Source organism: Bufo bufo, chromosome 2 (genome assembly GCF_905171765.1).
Source record: "Bufo bufo chromosome 2, aBufBuf1.1, whole genome shotgun sequence".
NCBI classification, from domain to species: domain Eukaryota; kingdom Metazoa; phylum Chordata; class Amphibia; order Anura; family Bufonidae; genus Bufo; species Bufo bufo.
In genome coordinates, this window is record NC_053390.1 from 91,693,474 (window position 1) to 91,711,561 (window position 18,088).

An 18,088-nucleotide genomic window follows, 5' to 3' on the forward strand; every position below is an offset into this window, starting at 1 on the left:
ATGGAGATCATGTAAAACTGCAATAACCATAAGACTGTGATACAACATGGCTGACTTACCGTAATAGTGTCCTAGATTTCCATAGCTCTTCAATATTTGCTGGGGTTAACTCTCTGCGATACACCAGTCGACAAGCAGGAACCTCCCCGATAGCAATGCTGTGACGTTTATACCACAACTCAGAATTCTGGGGGAAAAAATTATTTCACTTAGGCTAGGTCTACACGACGACATTTGTCGCGAGACAATTTTTATAATCCATTTGAGATGTATTTTTCTGCAACTGTCGCATCATAATCGCAGCATGTCGCATGTCACAGTGCAACACCATAGACTATCATTATAAAAATTGTCGCGCGACAAATGTTGCAGTGTAGTTGTGCCCTGTCGCGCGACAAATGTCGTCGTGTAGACCTAGCCTTACAGGCAACAGCAGAGAGCTTTTCCTCTGACATGCTGTACATTTAATACTTAAAGGGAACCTGCCAGGATGAAGAAATGACAGATATGCTGATTTTGGTGGGGTGTAATTTTTGTGCCAAATGGCGGAATTATTATGAAACTTACAGTACTGTGATCTAGGAGTCTGACGTATTCATAATCTGTGGGCTCTCCACCTGCCGCTATTAGACAGCTTTCTCACTATGTATAGCGACAGGGAGAAAGCTGTCAATCAGTAGCAGGAGTAGCCTGCATCCTATAATTATGCTGGACTCCTAGTTCACAGCATTGGCTTCACACTGCAACTAATAAACATGCTGCCAACAGGCTCTCTTTAAGGGCGCATTCACACGACTGCAGTGTTTTGCGGATCTACAAAACACGGATACCGGCCGTGTGCGTTCTGCAATTTGCGGACGGCATATGGCCTCAACTATAATAGAAAATGCCTATTCTTGTCTTGCCTAAAATGCCTATTCTTGGGGAATAAATGCGGACTCATTCATACAGCCGTCTGAATGAGCCCTAAAAAGAGAAATGCGTTAAAGTGGCTGCATCAGAAAAAGCCACCATGAACATATGTGGGTGTCATGTACATTGAAGATAGTGGGGAAGGCCCTGATGTATGGACTTGAGCACCAAAACATTCACATGAAGAGACACTACTATATATGATCGCTGGTGGTCCAACTGCTGGAACTCATGAGACTGCATAGTGCTCGGCTATCTCCATCGCTCCTACAGACGTGAATGGAGAGGTAGTCCCTAATGGGACTACTGCTCCATTCACACAGGAGACTCGGGAGCCCCCCTTCTCATGATCAATGGGCCTCCCTGTGGTCAGATCCCCAGCGATCATTTATCACCTGTGGATGGAATAAAACTCATTTAGATTAAACGCTTCATAAATACAAGAACTTTAATATTTCTAACGACAGAGTTCCTGGAATTGAATCTTAACAGCAGCTCAAGTGATTAAAATGGCTGATGCTTGAGCAATCACTGGAAAACAATCTTCAGAAACACCTGAGTCTGTAAACCACAAAATCAACTTGACACCAGAGCAATTTGTCTTGTGCTTGAAACCTGAAGGGCTGGATCCATGGAACGAGAGGAAATGCCTTTGATTAACATTTCCCCTTCATTCACTTGGGAATAAATATATTAGCATAACAGGGCATCAGCCGTGAAGATGAAAGTGCGGCAGGTGGCATTGTCAGAAACCACAGAACACACAGAAAGCTAAAGAAATGTTTCCTGGATCAAGGACACAAGGTACGCGTCAAAAGTCCCTGAAGGCGGATACCTGATCCAGCAGGGGAGAGGCCATGTAGCAGGCTGGATCTATTTCATGTTGCACATTCTCATCGGCAATGCATTGGATAAGATGTGCAAAGGTCAGAAGACTTCTTTCTCTGGAGCCCCCGAAAGTGGACATCACCAGCTGTGGGCGCTGTAGAGATAGACTACCCCACAGCACTGACCGTCCACTGCTGCTCCATCACAATCGTCCGCATACAGTCCTCACGCAACTTTTAGGGAGTCAAAGGAAAGGGAGGGGAAGAAATGAAACTCACCATTACGACAGGTCTCACAGGAATATGAGCATATGAAGTGACAGAGTCTTCATCAGTCCAGCGAGGGAACGGAAGAGGCTCCACTTTTTGTGCAGGTGTTTTTGGGTATGGTTTCAGCGGTGAGGTCGGTGGAAACCTGTACACAAAGAAAAAAAAAATAATAATATTAATGTGTAGAAGTCTGGGTCTCACTCCCCAATTCTAAAATGCACATCCCAACCCATCCCTTGGTTGAACTTGATGGACTTATGTCTTTTTCCAACAGAACTAACTATGTGAATTGTGCCAATGATGAACCAGAAGTGTTACCAGTGAGTAGAAGATGTCTCCCAAGCTAATCTATGAATGCATATGTACCAAATGAGTTATTGAGGTCGACTAGATTTACACATACATAGCTATACCCTTCAGGGGGTATTCAGGTTGTTTGAAGTTATCCCCTATCCACAGGATAGGGGATAACTATTAGATCAGTGGGGGTCCTATCGCTGGGACCCCCACTGATCATGAGAATGAGGGCCCCGTACCTCCTGAATTGAATGGAGCAGCCGGTCGCACATGTGCATGGCTGCTCCATTCATTTCTATCGGAGTTCTGGAGATGGAGTACAATGCTCCACTATCTGCAGAACTCCCATAGAAATGAATAGAGCGGCCATACGAATGCCTGATTGGCCGCTCCGTTTATTTCAGGGGGCGGAAGAGTTATGGAGCCCCGGTTTTGGGGTTTGGTGGGGGTCCCAGCAGTAGGACCCCCACTGATCTAAGAGTTACCCCCTATTCTGTGGATAGGAGATAACTTCAAACAACCCAAATACCCCTTTAATAAAGATAGAAGGGCATGATAAAAAAATATATACACTGCTCAAAAAAATAAAGGGAACACAAAAATAACATCCTAGATCTGAATTAATTAAATATTTTTCTGAAATACTTTGTTCTTTACATAGTTCAATGTGCTGACAACAAAATCACACAAAAATTAAAAAAATGGAAATCAAATTTTTCACACTCAAAATTTAAGTGGAAAAACACACTACAGGCTGATCCAACTTTGATGTAATGTCCTTAAAACAAGTCAAAATGAGGCTCAGTAGTGTGTGTGGCCTCCACGTGCCTGTATGACCTCCCTACAACGCCTGTGCATGCTCCTGATGAGGTGGCGGACGGTCTCCTGAGGGATCTCATCCCAGACCTGGACTAAAGCATCTGCCAACTCCTGGACAGTCTGTGGTGCAACGTGACGTTGGTGGATAGAGCGAGACATGATGTCCCAGATGTGCTCAATTGGATTCAGGTCTGGGGAACGGGCGGGCCAGTCCATAGCATCAATGCCTTCGTCTTGCAGGAACTGCTGACACACTCCAGCCACATGAGGTCTAGCATTGTCTTGCATTAGGAGGAACCCAGGGCCAACCGCACCAGCATATGGTCTCACAAGGGGTCTGAGGATCTCATCTCGGTACCTAATGGCAGTCAGGCTACCTCTGGCGAGCACATGGAGGGCTGTGCGGCCCTCCAAAGAAATGCCACCCCACACCATTACTGACCCAATGCCAAACCGGTCATGCTGGAGGATGTTGCAGGCAGCAGAACGTTCTCCGCGGCGTCTCCAGACTCTGTCACGTCTGTCACATGTGCTCAGTGTGAACCTGCTTTCATCTGTGAAGAGCACAGGGCGCAACTGGCTAATTTGAGAATCTTGGTGTTCTCTGGCAAATGCCAAACGTCCTGCACGGTGTTGGGCTGTAAGCACAACCCCCACCTGTGGACGTCGGGCCCTCATATCACCCTCATGGAGTCTGTTTCTGACCATTTGAGCAGACACATGCACATTTGTGGCCTGCTGGAGGTCATTTTGCAGGGCTCTGGCAGTGCTCCTCCTGTCCCTTCTTGCACAAAGGCGGAGGTAGCGGTCCTGCTGCTGGGTTGTTGCCCTCCTACGGCCTCCTCCACGTCTCCTGGTAGCGCTTCCATGCTCTGGACACTACGTTCACAGACACAGCAAACCTTCTTGCCACAGCTCGCATTGATGTGCCATCCTGGATAAGCTGCACTACCTGAGCCACTTGTGTGGGTTGTAGACTCAGTCTCATGCTACCACTAGAGTGAAAGCACCGCCAGCATTCAAAAGTGACCAAAACATCAGCCAGGAAGCATAGGAACTGAGAAGTGGTCTGTGGTCACCACCTGCAGAACCACTCCTTTATTGGGGGTGTCTTGCTAATTGCCTATAATTTCGAACTGTTGTCTATCCCATTTGCACAACAGCATGTGAAATTGATTGTCACTCAGTGTTGCTTCCTAAGTGGACAGTTTGATTTCACAGAAGTGTGATTGACTTGGAGTTACATTGTGTTGTTTAAGTGTTCCCTTTATTTTTTTTGAGCAGTGTATATATATTATATACACATATATACACACACATTAATGTTTTTTTGTTTTTTTTTCATACTGATATGTCATCAATATCTGAATGCCAGGAGTCCGACACCCTGCACCCCCACCGATCAGCTGTATGGGGTAATGCATTCTAGTGCATTCTGTTTCATTCAGTTCAAGTTTGTCTCCATTGACAATGAATGGGGACAAAACGGAAGCGGTTTCTCCACTATTAAGATCCTGTGACGGCATTCAATAGCGCAAAGGGTAAGCGCAGATGTGAAAGTAGACTGCGAGAAGCCCTTATCAAACAAATGATCGCGCAGGGGTCCCAGGTGTCACACCCCCACCGATCAAATACTACAGATCTATCCAAAGGATAGGTTATCAGTATGAAAAGTTGGAAAACCCCTCTAAATTCAATACAAAACAGTAAGCTCCTCAGCAGCCCCTAGAGCAGTGATGGCTAACCTCCGGCACTCCAGCTGTGCTGAAACTACAACTCCCAGCATGCTCCATTCATTTCTGAGAACAGCCAAGCAAGTGTGCATCTTGGGAGTTGTAGTTTTGTCACAGCTGGAGTGTCGGAGGATCGCAATCACAGCCCTAGAGGCTGCAGCTAGAATTGAATGGTGTAATCTATAGGAGGACGTTACAAAGCCATTTATGCCAGTTTTATGTTAGTTCTCCACTAGATTGGGGATAAATAACTGATCGGTGGGGTTCTGACCGCTGGGACCCCTACCAATGCTAAAGAAGCATAGATTTCGTTTTCGGTCACACAGACAGCCTAAAGATCCACCAACGTTATCAGGAAGCAGGTGCCTTTTAATAAATTTGAGTATAGTAAGAAATTTTACTGCAGTGTACATTGGGTTAAAGTGCTCTGTGGAGTTCTAAAGTATCTAGAGGCAACTAGGGAATTTAGTAAATCTGACTATTGACTCAATACCTAGGACAAAACAAAGGACGTGCTGCAGGCAAGACTACTATTGCACTCTGGATCAGATTAGCCATTGTTCTCCATTATGAAAAAAAGGGTGTTTCTCCCCCACAAAGGGTTTGAAGGCACACTCTACTGGGCTGTATCTACCGCCTGGGCGGAGGGGGCCTCCGATTCCCTAGAACAGATCTGCCATGCAGCCACTTGGACTAGTCCGTCCAACTTTTTCAGACATTACAAATTAGATGTCTTGTGAAATAGAGATTTAGCTTTTGGGTGAAAGGTTTTGTCTGCTGCTGTCGCACCTTAAAAAAAAAAAACTGGTTTCTCTCAAAATCCTCCGGGTTAGTGCCGTTGGGGTGGCATGTGGAAAAGATGAAAATTACTCTTACCGGTAATTAGCTTTTCCATTAGTCTGCACAACGGCACTGGGGATTCGCAACCTTTATGCTTAAAAATTGTACAATGTCTGTTGTCATTCGTTTTGTGTGTCATTCAATTTCTTGCCTCTATCTTCGAATCCTAGGTTATTAACTGGAGCAGGTAAAGGGGAGGGGGCCTTTAACCACTGATCTCCACTGAGGAGGCGAGGTGACCTCCGGGTTAGTGCCGTTGTGCGGGGGCGTATGGAAAATCCAATTACCGGTACAAACAATTTTCATCTTTTTAATGGCAGCATTTTGGAGTACACATAAGTTACTGATTAACTTATAACCCTTTCTGGGGGAGATGAGAAAAATAAAATAAAAAAAATAAATAAAAAATACAGCAATATCACCATTGACTTTTTATGTTGTAAAATAGGCTACTTTCACACCTGCGTTCAGGTGTCCGCTCGTGAGCTCCGCTTGAAGGGGCTCACGAACGGTCCTGAACGCAGCCGTCCAGCCCTGATGCATTCTCTATGGAGGCGGATCCGCTGAGAATGCATCCGCCTGCCAGCGCTCAGCCTCCGCTCCGCTCAGTGAGCGGACACCTGAACGCTGCTTGCAGCGTTCGGGTGTCCGCCTGGCCGTGCGGAGGCGAGCGGATCCGTCCAGACTTACAATGTAAGTCAATGGGGACGGATCCGCTTGAAGATGACACCATATGGCTCAATCTTCAAGCGGATCCGTTCCCCATTGACTTACAATGTAAAGTCTGAACGGATCCGCTCAGGCTACTTTCACACTTAGAAAATTTTCTAAGTTATAATGCAGACGGATCCATTCTGAACGGATGCAAACGTCTGCATTATAGGAGCGGATCCGTCTGATGAAACATCAGGCGGATCCGCTCCGAACGCTAGTGTGAAAGTAGCCTTATGAGTTCATTGTATGGCATAGATAACACAATAACTATTCTCTGGGACAGTAAGATTTATTTTTTTTTTTTAAGTTTTCACTACTTTTGCACAATAAAAAAAAGGAGACTTTTGTATTACTTACCAGTAAAGTCTCTTTCTCGCTCTTCCTTGGGGGACACAGGAAACCATGGGTATAGCTCTGCTCCCTAGGAGGCGTGACACTAAGTGAAAGCTGTAAGCCCCTCCTCCATCAGCTATACCCTTCAGCCTGGAGAGAGAGACTACCAGTTGCGTGTCCAAGTAGTGAAAGATAACCACCAACCGGAAAAAAAGGAACTGTCAAGCCCCAACGGGGGCAACCAAGCCGGAACCACAACTGTAAACCCAAATGAAGGGCGGGTGCTGTGTCCCCCAAGGAAGAGCGAGAAAGAGACTTTACTGGTAAGTAATACAAAAGTCTCCTTTTCTCGCCCATATTCCTTGGGGGACACAGGAAACCATGGGACGTTCCAGAGCAGTCCCAGAAGGGAGGGACCAGAACAAACTAGACCAACACCGGAGGCATCAATCAACTGCCGCCTGCAACACCAGACGGCCTAAAGCAGCGTCAGCCGACGCATGAGTATGCACCCTGTAGAACTTGGTGAAGGTGTGCAAGGAGGACCAAGTGGCCGCCTTGCAAATCTGCTCCGTAGAAGCCCGATTCCTCTGAGCCCAGGAAGCCCCGACCGCTCTAGTGGAGTGAGCGGTAACACCGAGGGGCGGAACCTTGCCCTTGGCGAGATAAGCCTCAGTAACAGCCATCTTGACAAAACGGGCGATAGCAACTTTGGATGCCGCCATCCCTCTGCGCGACCCCTCCGGAACCACAAAGAGCGAGTCAGTACGCCTGAAAGAGCTGGTTACCTCCAGGTAAACCTTGAGCGCCCTGACAACGTCCAGGCGATGAAGCTCCCTCTCCCGGGGGTGGGAAGGGGAAGGACACAAAGAGGGGAGAACGATGTCCTCGTTCAGATGAAAGGCGGAGACCACCTTAGGAAGGAAGGAAGGGACCGGACGAAGGACCACCTTGTCCTGGTGGAACACTAGGAAAGGTTCCAGACAGGAGAGTGCAGCCAATTTGGACACCCTCCGAAGAGAGGTGACGGCCACAAGGAAAATAACCTTGCAGGACAGAAGTCGCAAGGAAACCGTCCGCAGAGGCTCAAAAGGAGAAACCTGGAGCGCTGAGAGAACCAGGTTCAGGTCCCAGGGCAGTACCGGAGGGCGGTACGGGGGAACCGCGTGAGCCACGCCCTGAAGGAAGGTCTTGACAGGACCAAGGGGGGCCAGTGGGCGCTGAAACAAAATGGACAGCGCAGACACCTGACCCTTCAAAGAACTAAGACCCAGACCCTGGGCGAGTCCGCTCTGCAGGAAGGACAAAACAGTGGGGAGAAAAAGGCGGAGCGGAGGAATCCCCAGATCGGCACAGAACCCCAAATAGGTCCTCCAGGTCCTATAATAGATCCTAGAAGAGGACAGCTTGCGGGCACGGATCATGGTGCGGACGACGTCCGCAGAAAAACCCCTACGTGTCAAGACGGTGGTCTCAACAACCACGCCGTCAAACGTAGGGACCTTAAACGCGGGTGGAAGATCGGTCCCTGAGAGAGAAGATCTTCCCTGGCGGGCAGCGGCCAGGGCGCGTCTGCCAGGAGCAGCATGAGGTCGGCATACCAAGATCGGCGGGGCCAGTCCGGAGCGACCAGAATCACCGAGACGCCCTCCGCCGCGATCTTCCGAAGGACCTTGGGCAGGAGTGGGATGGGAGGGAATATGTACGGACGCGCGAAGCCTCGCCAAGGACGAACGAGGGCGTCGGCTCCGCAAGCTCCCGGATCCCTGGCCCTGGACAGATAGGCGGGGACCTTGTGATTGAACTTGGAGGCCATGAGGTCCACGTCCGGCATGCCCCAACGAAGGCAAATGGCCTCGAATACCTCCGGGTGAAGAGACCACTCGCCGGGGTCGACAGTGGTGCGACTGAGGAAGTCCGCCGCCCAATTGTCCACCCCTGGAATAAAAATTGCCGATAGAGCCGGGACGTGGGCTTCCGTCCAACGGAGAATGCTGGTGACCTCCCGCATCGCTGCAGCGCTGCGAGTGCCCCCCTGGTGGTTTATGTATGCCACGGCCGTGGCGTTGTCCGATTGCACACGAACTGGATGACCCTTCAGCAGATGAGTCCAGTGTCGCAGAGACAGAAGGGCCGCTCTCAGCTCCAGGACATTGATCGAGAGTTTGGACTCCGATGGAGACCAAATGCCCTGGACGGATCGGGGAGGAAACACGCCTCCCCAGCCCAAGAGACTGGCATCGGTTGTAACCACCAACCAGTTGAGCGGCAGAAAGGACCTGCCCAGAAGAGGGGACTGTAACCACCAGCGGAGAGATGACCGCACCGGAGGCGATAGATGGAAGGGATGATCCAGAGACTGCGGCGATTTGTCCCAGGAGGAGAGGATCGCCCGTTGGAGAGGGCGGGAGTGAAACTGCGCAAATGGGATCGCCTCGAAGCAGGCAACCATCTGCCCCAAGACCCGCATGCAGAAGCGGAAGGACGGTCGACGGTGGAGAAGGAGACCCCGAATCGCCCGGCGGAGGGTCAATCGTTTTTCCGAGGGAAGACGTACCTCTGCCGCTCCCGTGTCTAAAAGCATTCCCAGGAAGACCAGTTGTCTGGAGGGGGGAAGGGAGGACTTGGGGAAGTTGATGACCCAACCGAACCTCGCCAGAGTCTCTAGAGTGAGATCCACGCTGGCAACCGCTTGAGAAAGGGACGGAGCCTTGATGAGGATATCGTCCAAGTACGGTAGCAGAAAAATACCCCTGGAACGGAGTAAGGCCAAAACCGGGGCCAGGACCTTGGTGAACACCCGGGGGGCTGTTGCCAGCCCAAAGGGAAGGGCGACAAATTGGAAGTGGAGGTCCCCCACGGCGAATCGGAGGAAGCGATGGTGACACCGGGCTACCGGAACATGGAGGTAGGCATCCTGTATATCGATGGAAGACATGAAGTCTCCCCGCTCCAGGGAAGCCACCGCGGAACGGAGGGACTCCATCCGAAACCGTCGAAGGAGGAGAAAACGGTTGAGCTTTTTGAGGTCCAAAATGGGCCGCACCGAACCTCCCTTCTTGGGAACTACAAAGAGGTTCGAATAGAACCCTTGGAACCTTTCCTCTAGAGGAACGGGGGTAATCACTCCTCTGTCCAGTAAGGCTTGAACAGCCGCGGAGAACGCAGCCGCGCTTTTCGGGTCCCGCGGCGGGCGGGAGCGAAAGAACCGATCTGGAGGGAAGGACGCGAATTCGATTTTGTATCCGGAGGACACAATTTCGAGAGCCCAGGCGTCGGAGACGTGAGCCATCCAGACGTCCCTGAAAAGGAGGAGCCGGCCCCCCACCCGGGTGGGTGGGGGCGCGCCTTCAGGCAGAGGACTGCTTTGCTGCGGGTGTGCGGGTGTGCGGGCAGCCTGCGGCCTGCGCCAGGAGGGCTGCGCCCGAAAAAACGGCTTCCTACGCTTATCCTGGGGAGGGGCCGAAGCGGCAGCTGCGGGGGGAGCCCCAGAGTTCCTGCGGGAGGACCGAAAACGAGACGCACCGGGGCGTCCGCGGGGGGCGCCCCTGGCTTGGGGTTGAGGAAGATGGGTGCTTTTACCACCCGTGGCCTCCGAAATAAGCTCGTCTAGGCGGACCCCAAAAAGGCGGGAACCCGCAAACGGTAGCCCCGCCAAGGAATGTTTGGAGGCAGCGTCCGCTTTCCAAACCTTCAGCCAGAGCTCCCTCCTGACGGAAACCGCCAGGGCGGAGGAGCGTGCAATAAGGGCTCCCGCATCAAGGGAGGCCTCACAAACAAAATTCCCGGCCCGAATAATAAGCTGGGCCAAGGAACGTAGGTCCTGGATGGGGACGTCCGAGTCCAACTCCTGTTCCAGCTGCGCACCCCAAGCAGAGATTGCTTTACCTGCCCAAGCAGAGGCAAAAACCGGTCTGAGGGCAGAACCGGAGGCAGCAAAAATGCCCTTGGAAAGGGTCTCCATGCGACGGTCCTCCGCTGACTGAAGAGAGGACCCGTCGGGAACAGGGATGGCCGTGTTCTTTGACAAACGGGCCACAGGGGGGTCCATCTTGGGTGGGGACGACCAGGTGGCCACGACATCGGCCGGAAAAGGATAGCAAATGTCCAGCTTCTTGGGGTTGACAAAACGGGCGTCCGGGCGAGCCCAAGCCTTAGACACCACGGAGGAGAAATCAGAGTGGATTGGAAAAACTTTTGAGGCCTGCCTGGGTCTGATAAAGGAGACGCTAGCTGCGTCAGAGCTAGGGGGGTCATCTTGCACCTTAAAGGTGTCACGAATATCAGAGATGAGCTGACCCATCGCTGAGGCTAGCTTGGACGGCAGGGCCGAGTCCATTTCCAAATCTGAAACCGCCAATTCACCTTCAGAGAGCGAATCCTTTGGAGAGGAGAGGCTCGTCTGAGTGCGCACGCGTGGCGGGGAGAGGGAGGCATCCGAGGAGGAGGCTCGCTCTACTCTAAAACGCTTCTGAGAGTGCCTAGCTTGGGAAGGGTCACTAAGAGAGGGTGAACCCGCCGCAGCGGCAGAAGCGATGGACCCGGAGGGCGCGACAGTAAGAGTGGCGTCCTGCGGGGTAGGCGGCCTGTCTATTAGGCAGCCCACGACCTGAGTGAGGCTTTCCACGGCCTGGGACAGGGATCTAGCCCAGTCAGGCGGGTCAGAGGAAGCAGGGAGCGACACAGCGGGCGACTGAGGCTGCGGTGGAGCTCGGCATGCAGGACAGTGCGGATCAGACTGCCCCCGGGGAAAGGCTTCCCTACAAGCGGTACAGGCATGGTACCAAGGCTTGGCAGCTGCAGAAGGGTCTGACATGGTGGAAAAAAAGTTGCACTTAAAGTGGGAGACCCCAGGTGGAAAAAAAAAAAAAAAAAAAAAAAAAAAAAAACGGGGATCACACCCAAGTAACAGTACTGGTGGCACGGATGGGGTTAACAGTCCTACCAGACCCAGATGATGCAAGCGGCAGACAGCAAGGGCAGCAGACTGAAGGGAGGCTGTGGAGGAGAGGCGGCAGGCACAGAAGACAGAGCTCCACGCAGCATCTGAAATGTGGAGCCCGACGAACCAGGAAGTAGCGGAGCGCATGTAGAAAGCTCCGCCCCCCCCCCTTGCCGCGCTGAAGAGAAGCAGAGCCGCGCGCGCGGCAAAATGATTTAACCCCCTAGGTAGATGAAGTGCCGGCCATGAAAAGGTGCCGTTCGCGCCAAGTAAGCGGCCCCCGCCTGAATGTGACGACTCCTCATACAGCCGTCCCCCTGACTGCCCTGCCGTTGAAGTGGTAGTCACCCCCCTAAGAACCACCTTGTCCTGGGTCTGCAACACCAGAACGAAGTCCCCCCCAAATGATGGCAGGTAAAGTTGCCGGCCCCGATATGCCCATGGGGGAGGGGAGGGAAGGGGGGGGGGGAGGGGGGGTAGATGGACACCACGGAGAGATGTAGCAGCGGTGGGAGGGAGGGAAGGGGAGGCTGGAGCAGCCACTCTCACCATACGCTGTCTTCGCCCTCAATCCATCCAGCAGGGTCGCCCCTTCAGCCACTGGCACCGCAGTGGCAGGAAGCCGGGGGAGGGACTTGGCGTGCGGGCGACCCTTGAGCTGGCGGGACGCAGGGGAGCGAGGCTGCCCTGGTCCACCTTGTCTTCTGTGGGGGAGGCGGCAGTGCGGTATTACCGGCACTGGCGCGACTCAACCCCGGGAGTAAACAGAGGGGTCTAGTGCGCCTCTGTTGTCCCTGTAAGTAGAAAAAAACCGAATTAAAAACAACAAATAACGCAAAAATAAAAAAATTATAGGAAAACAACCCTGCCTAAGCAGGGAGTGTCTTGCCTCCTTGGACACTAAGCAAAAACTGGTAGTCTCTCTCTCCAGGCTGAAGGGTATAGCTGATGGAGGAGGGGCTTACAGCTTTCACTTAGTGTCACGCCTCCTAGGGAGCAGAGCTATACCCATGGTTTCCTGTGTCCCCCAAGGAATATGGGCGAGAAAAAAGCTTTTTCATTGCCACATTCTCAGACCCATAACGTTTTTATTTGGGAGGGCTTGATTTTTGCAGGACTTGTAGTTTTCATTGGTACTATTTTGTGGTTAATAACACTTTGATATCTTTTTAGTCCTCTTTTTGGTGGTGAATAAGAAAAAAAAATAAAAAATTCCTGAAATTAAAAAAAAATTTTTTTTCCAGCAATCCTCATAGGTCTGATCAATACAGATACATTGATACCAAAGTATTTTTAAATGAAATAAAGTTGTATTTTTAACTTGAATCTTTATTTAAAATCTTTATTTTACACTTATTAGCCCTACAAGATGACGGACATGCGATCCTTTGTTCGTTTACATAATATACTGTACTACTTATGTAGTGCAGTGTATTATGCTGCCAATAGGATACTGGGCTACTAGGCCTTCACTGCACCCCAGCATTCCATGTACAGACATCAGCACCCTGCAATCTCATCCGCAGCTGTGCTGATGCGTGACAGAGGAAGTCTCTTCCCTCTGCAACTACGCAGATGCCAAGGTCGCTATTGATTGCAGCATCTAAAGGGATTAAATGAAAATTAGCGCTTCTGACGATTTGGGCCATTAGAGCATAAGCCTGGCTGTCATAAGAGAGCTGAACTACTGCTCTTTGTGTTGAGAAGAAACACAAAAGCAACTTGTGAACCCAGCCTAAGGCCTCTTTCACACTACAGTTTTTTTTTTTCCGGTCCGTATACGGTACCATTCATTTTAATGGGTCCGCAAAAAAAACTGAATGTACTCCGTATGTATTCCGTTTCCGTGTTTCTGTATCTCCGTTCCGTGCAAAGATAGAACATGTCCTATATTTGGCCGCAAATCACGTTCCGTGGCTCCATTAAAGTCAGTAGGTCCGCAAAAAGAACGGAATGCATACGGAAATGCATCCGTATGTCTTCCATATCCGTGCCGTTTTTTGCGGAACCATCTATCCAATTTGTTCTATGTAATTACTGTATATGCCATACGGAAAAACGGAACCGAAACGAAAAACGGATCCATGAAAAACAGACCACAAAACACTGAAATAGCCATACGGTAGTGTGAAAGAGGCCTAAATAAAACTGGTTCCCAGAGCAGTGTAACCAGCTACTAAAGTCTGAAATAATTAGTTCCACCATTTAAACTTGCCTACTAATCTAGTAAAACACCAGATAAACTTGTAGATGTTAATACCAGGTTACTACGTTTTACCCAGCAAAAGATCTTCCATCTATCCAGAAGTTTCAAGGGTTAACACTTTATACAGTAACAGTTAGCAATTAAAAGGGCTGTCCAGGATTTTAACATTAATGGTCTATCCTCAGGATACTAGATTGGCAGGTCAAGCCTGACCGAAACTACACAACTCTGTCTATTGTGTAGAGCAGAGGTCAGCACCCTCCGGCACTCCAGCTGTGGTGAAACTACAACTCCCAGCATGCTCCATCGACTTCTATGGGAGTTCCAACAACAGCCAAGCATGTTTGTATGCTGGGAGTTGTAATTTCACCACAGCTGGAGTGCCGAAGGTTGCTGATCCCTGGTGTAGAGGATGAAGTGCTGCTCCCATAGAAATGAATGCTGCAGTTATGAGATCATATCATTATCGTGCCAAAAATAACCTAGCGCTGGATTGGGTATTTCCGTCAACCCCATAGTGGCGGCTACGCTTGCGCGGTGTGCTTCCCATTCATTTCTAAGGGACTTCTGAAAATAGCTGAACACACCTTTCAGCTATTTTCAGCAATCCCATAGAAATGAAAGGAGAGCAGCCCCACATGCGGGCACCATTTTAGAGATAGCTGTGGGTCCCAGAGCAGACAGAGTGATAAGATAGTGCTTGAGATGACAACTCCTTTAAAATCCTGGAAGGCCCCTTTAAATCTACTGCCTTTATTATGTTGTTTTATGCTTTCATTAACATTTTCGAGTTTCCCTTTGTATGTAAATTAAAAGGAGGGTGTGGGCGCATGTATCCTGAAAGCCAAGGACCAGGTCATGCACATCATTTGCACATTGACAAAACTCACCTGTACAGGTTGTTGTTATCCTCAAAGTCTTCCTTTCCCCATCTTCCTTTCACATCCTCGATGACGTGGTTCTTCTGGAACTTCTTTAACAGCTGGACGGTTTGACTGCGAGTTACTTCTGGTCCAAAGTTTTGGTTGCACTGGAGCAGTTCATGTAACCAGTCCACGGCTTCTGTCGCAGTAAAGCAGCGCTCATACATCTTAAAGTGCACACGATGCTTCTTCTGGGTCATTCCAGAGCGGAAAAGCTCAATTGTTTCATTCCACTGTAAGACGGAGGAGAAGAGAAGAACTACGTTATGCAATGTCCTGCATCATCAGCAAATTTAAAAGGGGTATTCCGGTAATCTGAAGTTACCCCCTATTCACAGGATTGGGTATAACTATTAGAATGGAGGGGGTCATCACCGATCACGAAAACGGGGACCCCGCACTCCACTGGGCCCTCCGACAACTGACTTCCACTACATTCATCTCTATGAAACTGCAGAGATAGAGTACAGTCACTATGGACATACTGGGCAGCATCGGGGAAGCCTGATGGACAATCAATGTCTTAGGTTTAAAAGAAAGGCGTCACCATTTTTTTTTTCTGCCAGTTACAACCAGATAGTAGCACATACCCTTTTTTTCTAATTTTAGATTTTTTTAAATTCTATTTCCTGAACATGATTATGGGGCGGCCATCTTGTCTGAGCTGTTCAATTGAATAGGAAGGAGCAGCCCGTTCTGGAGAGGTAGGGCCTGCACCTATCTGACATTGGTGGCATATCCCAGTTATATGCCACCAATGTTTCAGACAAGACAACCCCTTTAAGACCCTGGGAACGATCATTCAGCCAATCACTGCCTGAGGTAAGCCATTGTTGGTGCTGGTATTTGGCCGAGCGTTCGGTCCCTCTGTGTCGAGAAGCACCAGGAAGTAGGGACTGGTGGAGGCTCAGGATTGGTGTGCCATCATTATTTACATTTCTTGTAGAAGATTCTGAGCTTTTCTAAATATTTTTTTTAAGTAATGGCACCAAACCCAACGAATAACAATTCAAAAAAGTTAATTTTTCGATGCAAGCCTCTATACCTGGAGTCCGAAAATAACCGTAGATGATGACTCATGTCCCTGGGCTCCTTGATGGCTTTCTCAAGCTTACATTTTCTCCTTTTAAGTGAAAAGGAAATATGAAATCTCTCACTGTGAAATTGAGTTGAGCAATGAATACTAAAGATTTCTCCACAGGCCAGTTTCAGGGAGACAGGGTTCTGTCACCCGCACCCATTATTCAGTGTTAATTAACGGACTGTGAAAGTGACCCCTGCAAACACAACCTCGCTGGAGCAAACTACCAGCAGTCCACACTTTCTGGTTGTCTTTCATACTGCTGGAAACATCACATTTCAGGTTTGTGCCCTCACCAACAGGACTAGCTCAGGTCATGATCAGCTTGTGGACTAGATCAGAGAGGACCCTGACCGATTACATGACCCCACATTCTCTGGTGATAAACACTGAATGCAGCTGGTCAAACTTGGTACGAAGGAGGACCTTCAATGAAATGCAGGCCAATTCTGGAACATCTTTCCTTTAGGCCTCATGCACACGAACGTTTTTTTTCACGGTCCGCAAAAACAGGGTCCGTAGGTCCGTGATCCGTGACCGTTTTTTCGTCCGTGGGTCTTCCTTGATTTTTGGCGGATCCACGGACATGAAAAAAAAGTCATTTTGGTGTCCGCCTGGCCGTGCGGAGCCAAACGGATCCGTCCTGAATTACAATGCAAGTCAATGGGGACGGATCCGTTTGACGTTGACACAATATGGTGCCATTTCAAACGGATCCGTCCCCATTGACTTTCAATGTAAAGTCCGGAGTCCCTTTTATACCATCAGATCGGAGTTTTCTCCAATCCGATGGTATATTTTAACTTGAAGCGTCCCCATCACCATGGGAACGCCTCTATGTTAGAATATACTGTCGGATATGAGTTAGATCGTGAAACCTCATTTCCGACAGTATATTCTAACACAGAGGCGTTCCCATGGTGATGGGGACGCTTCTAGTTAGAATATACTACAAACTGTGTACATGACTGCCCCCTGCTGCCTAGCAGCATCCGATCTCTTACAGGGGGCCGTGATCAGCACAATTAACCCCTCAGGTGCCGCACCTGAAGGGGTTAATTGTACTATCATATCCCCCTGTAAGAGATCAGGGCTGCCAGGCAGCAGGGGGCAGACCCCCCCCCCCTCCCCAGTTTGAATATCATTGGTGGCCAGTGCGGCCCCCCCCCCTTCCTCCATTGTAATAAATCGTTGGTGGCACAGTGTGCGCCCCCCCCTTCCTCCCTCTATTGTAATAATTCGTTGGTGGCACAGTGTGCGCCCCCCCCCCCTTCCTCCCTCTATTGTAATAAATCGTTGGTGGCAATCATTGGCCCCCCTCCCTCTATAGCATTTTCAACATTGGTGGCCAGTGTGCGGCCTCCCATCTTGCGCCCTCTATTGTAATAATTCGTTGGTGGCACAGTGTGCCCCCCCCCCCCCCTTCCTCCCTCTATTGTAATAATTCGTTGGTGGCACAGTGTGCGCCCCCCCCCCCCTTCCTCCCTCTATTGTAATAAATCGTTGGTGGCAATCATTGGCCCCCCTCCCTCTATAGCATTTTCAACATTGGTGGCCAGTGTGCGGCCTCCCATCTTGCGCGCCCCCCCCCCCCCCCCCCGATCATTGGTGGCAGCGGGTTACTAGCAATAGTACAAGATTCATACTTACCTGGGAGCTGTGATGTTCGTGTCCGGCCGGGAGCTCCTCCTACTGGTAAGTGACGGTTCATTTAGCAATGCGCCGCACAGACCTGTCACTGTCACTTACCAGTAGGTGGAGCTCCCGGCCGGACACGAACATCGCAGCAGCAGGTAAGTATTAATCTTCTACTATTGTACTATTGCTAAGTAACCATGGCAATGAGGACTGTAGTAGCGTCCTGGTTGCCATGGTTACCGATCGGAGCCCCAGCGAATAAACTGGGACTCCGATCGGAACTCCGCTGCCACCAATGATGATGGGGGGGAGGGGGGGGGGGGGAGATGGAGGCTGCACACTGGCCACCAACGTTGTTAATGCTATAGAGGGGGGGGGGGGGGCAATGGGGGGCGCACACTGTGCCACCAACGATTTATTACAATAGAGGGAGGGGGGGGGGGCGCACACTGTGCCACCAACGAATTATTACAATAGAGGGAGGGAGGGGCGCACACTGTGCCACCAACGAATTATTACAATAGAGGGAGGGGGGGGGGCCGCACTGGCCACC

At 50.2% G+C, this 18,088-nt stretch overlaps 1 protein-coding gene across 1 annotated transcript in view; it reads right to left on the minus strand.

Moving 5' to 3' along the window:
- Positions 1-18,088, minus strand: part of DEPDC1B (DEP domain containing 1B) — a 67,565-nt gene that overhangs the window by 38,804 nt on the left and 10,673 nt on the right. The window contains exons 2-4 of the mRNA XM_040420170.1: positions 14,784-15,049; positions 2,019-2,154; positions 60-187 (exon numbers count right to left, since the gene is read on the minus strand). Coding sequence (XP_040276104.1) covers positions 60-187; positions 2,019-2,154; positions 14,784-15,049 — 530 coding nt within the window. The remainder of the gene's footprint in view (positions 1-59; positions 188-2,018; positions 2,155-14,783; positions 15,050-18,088) is intronic.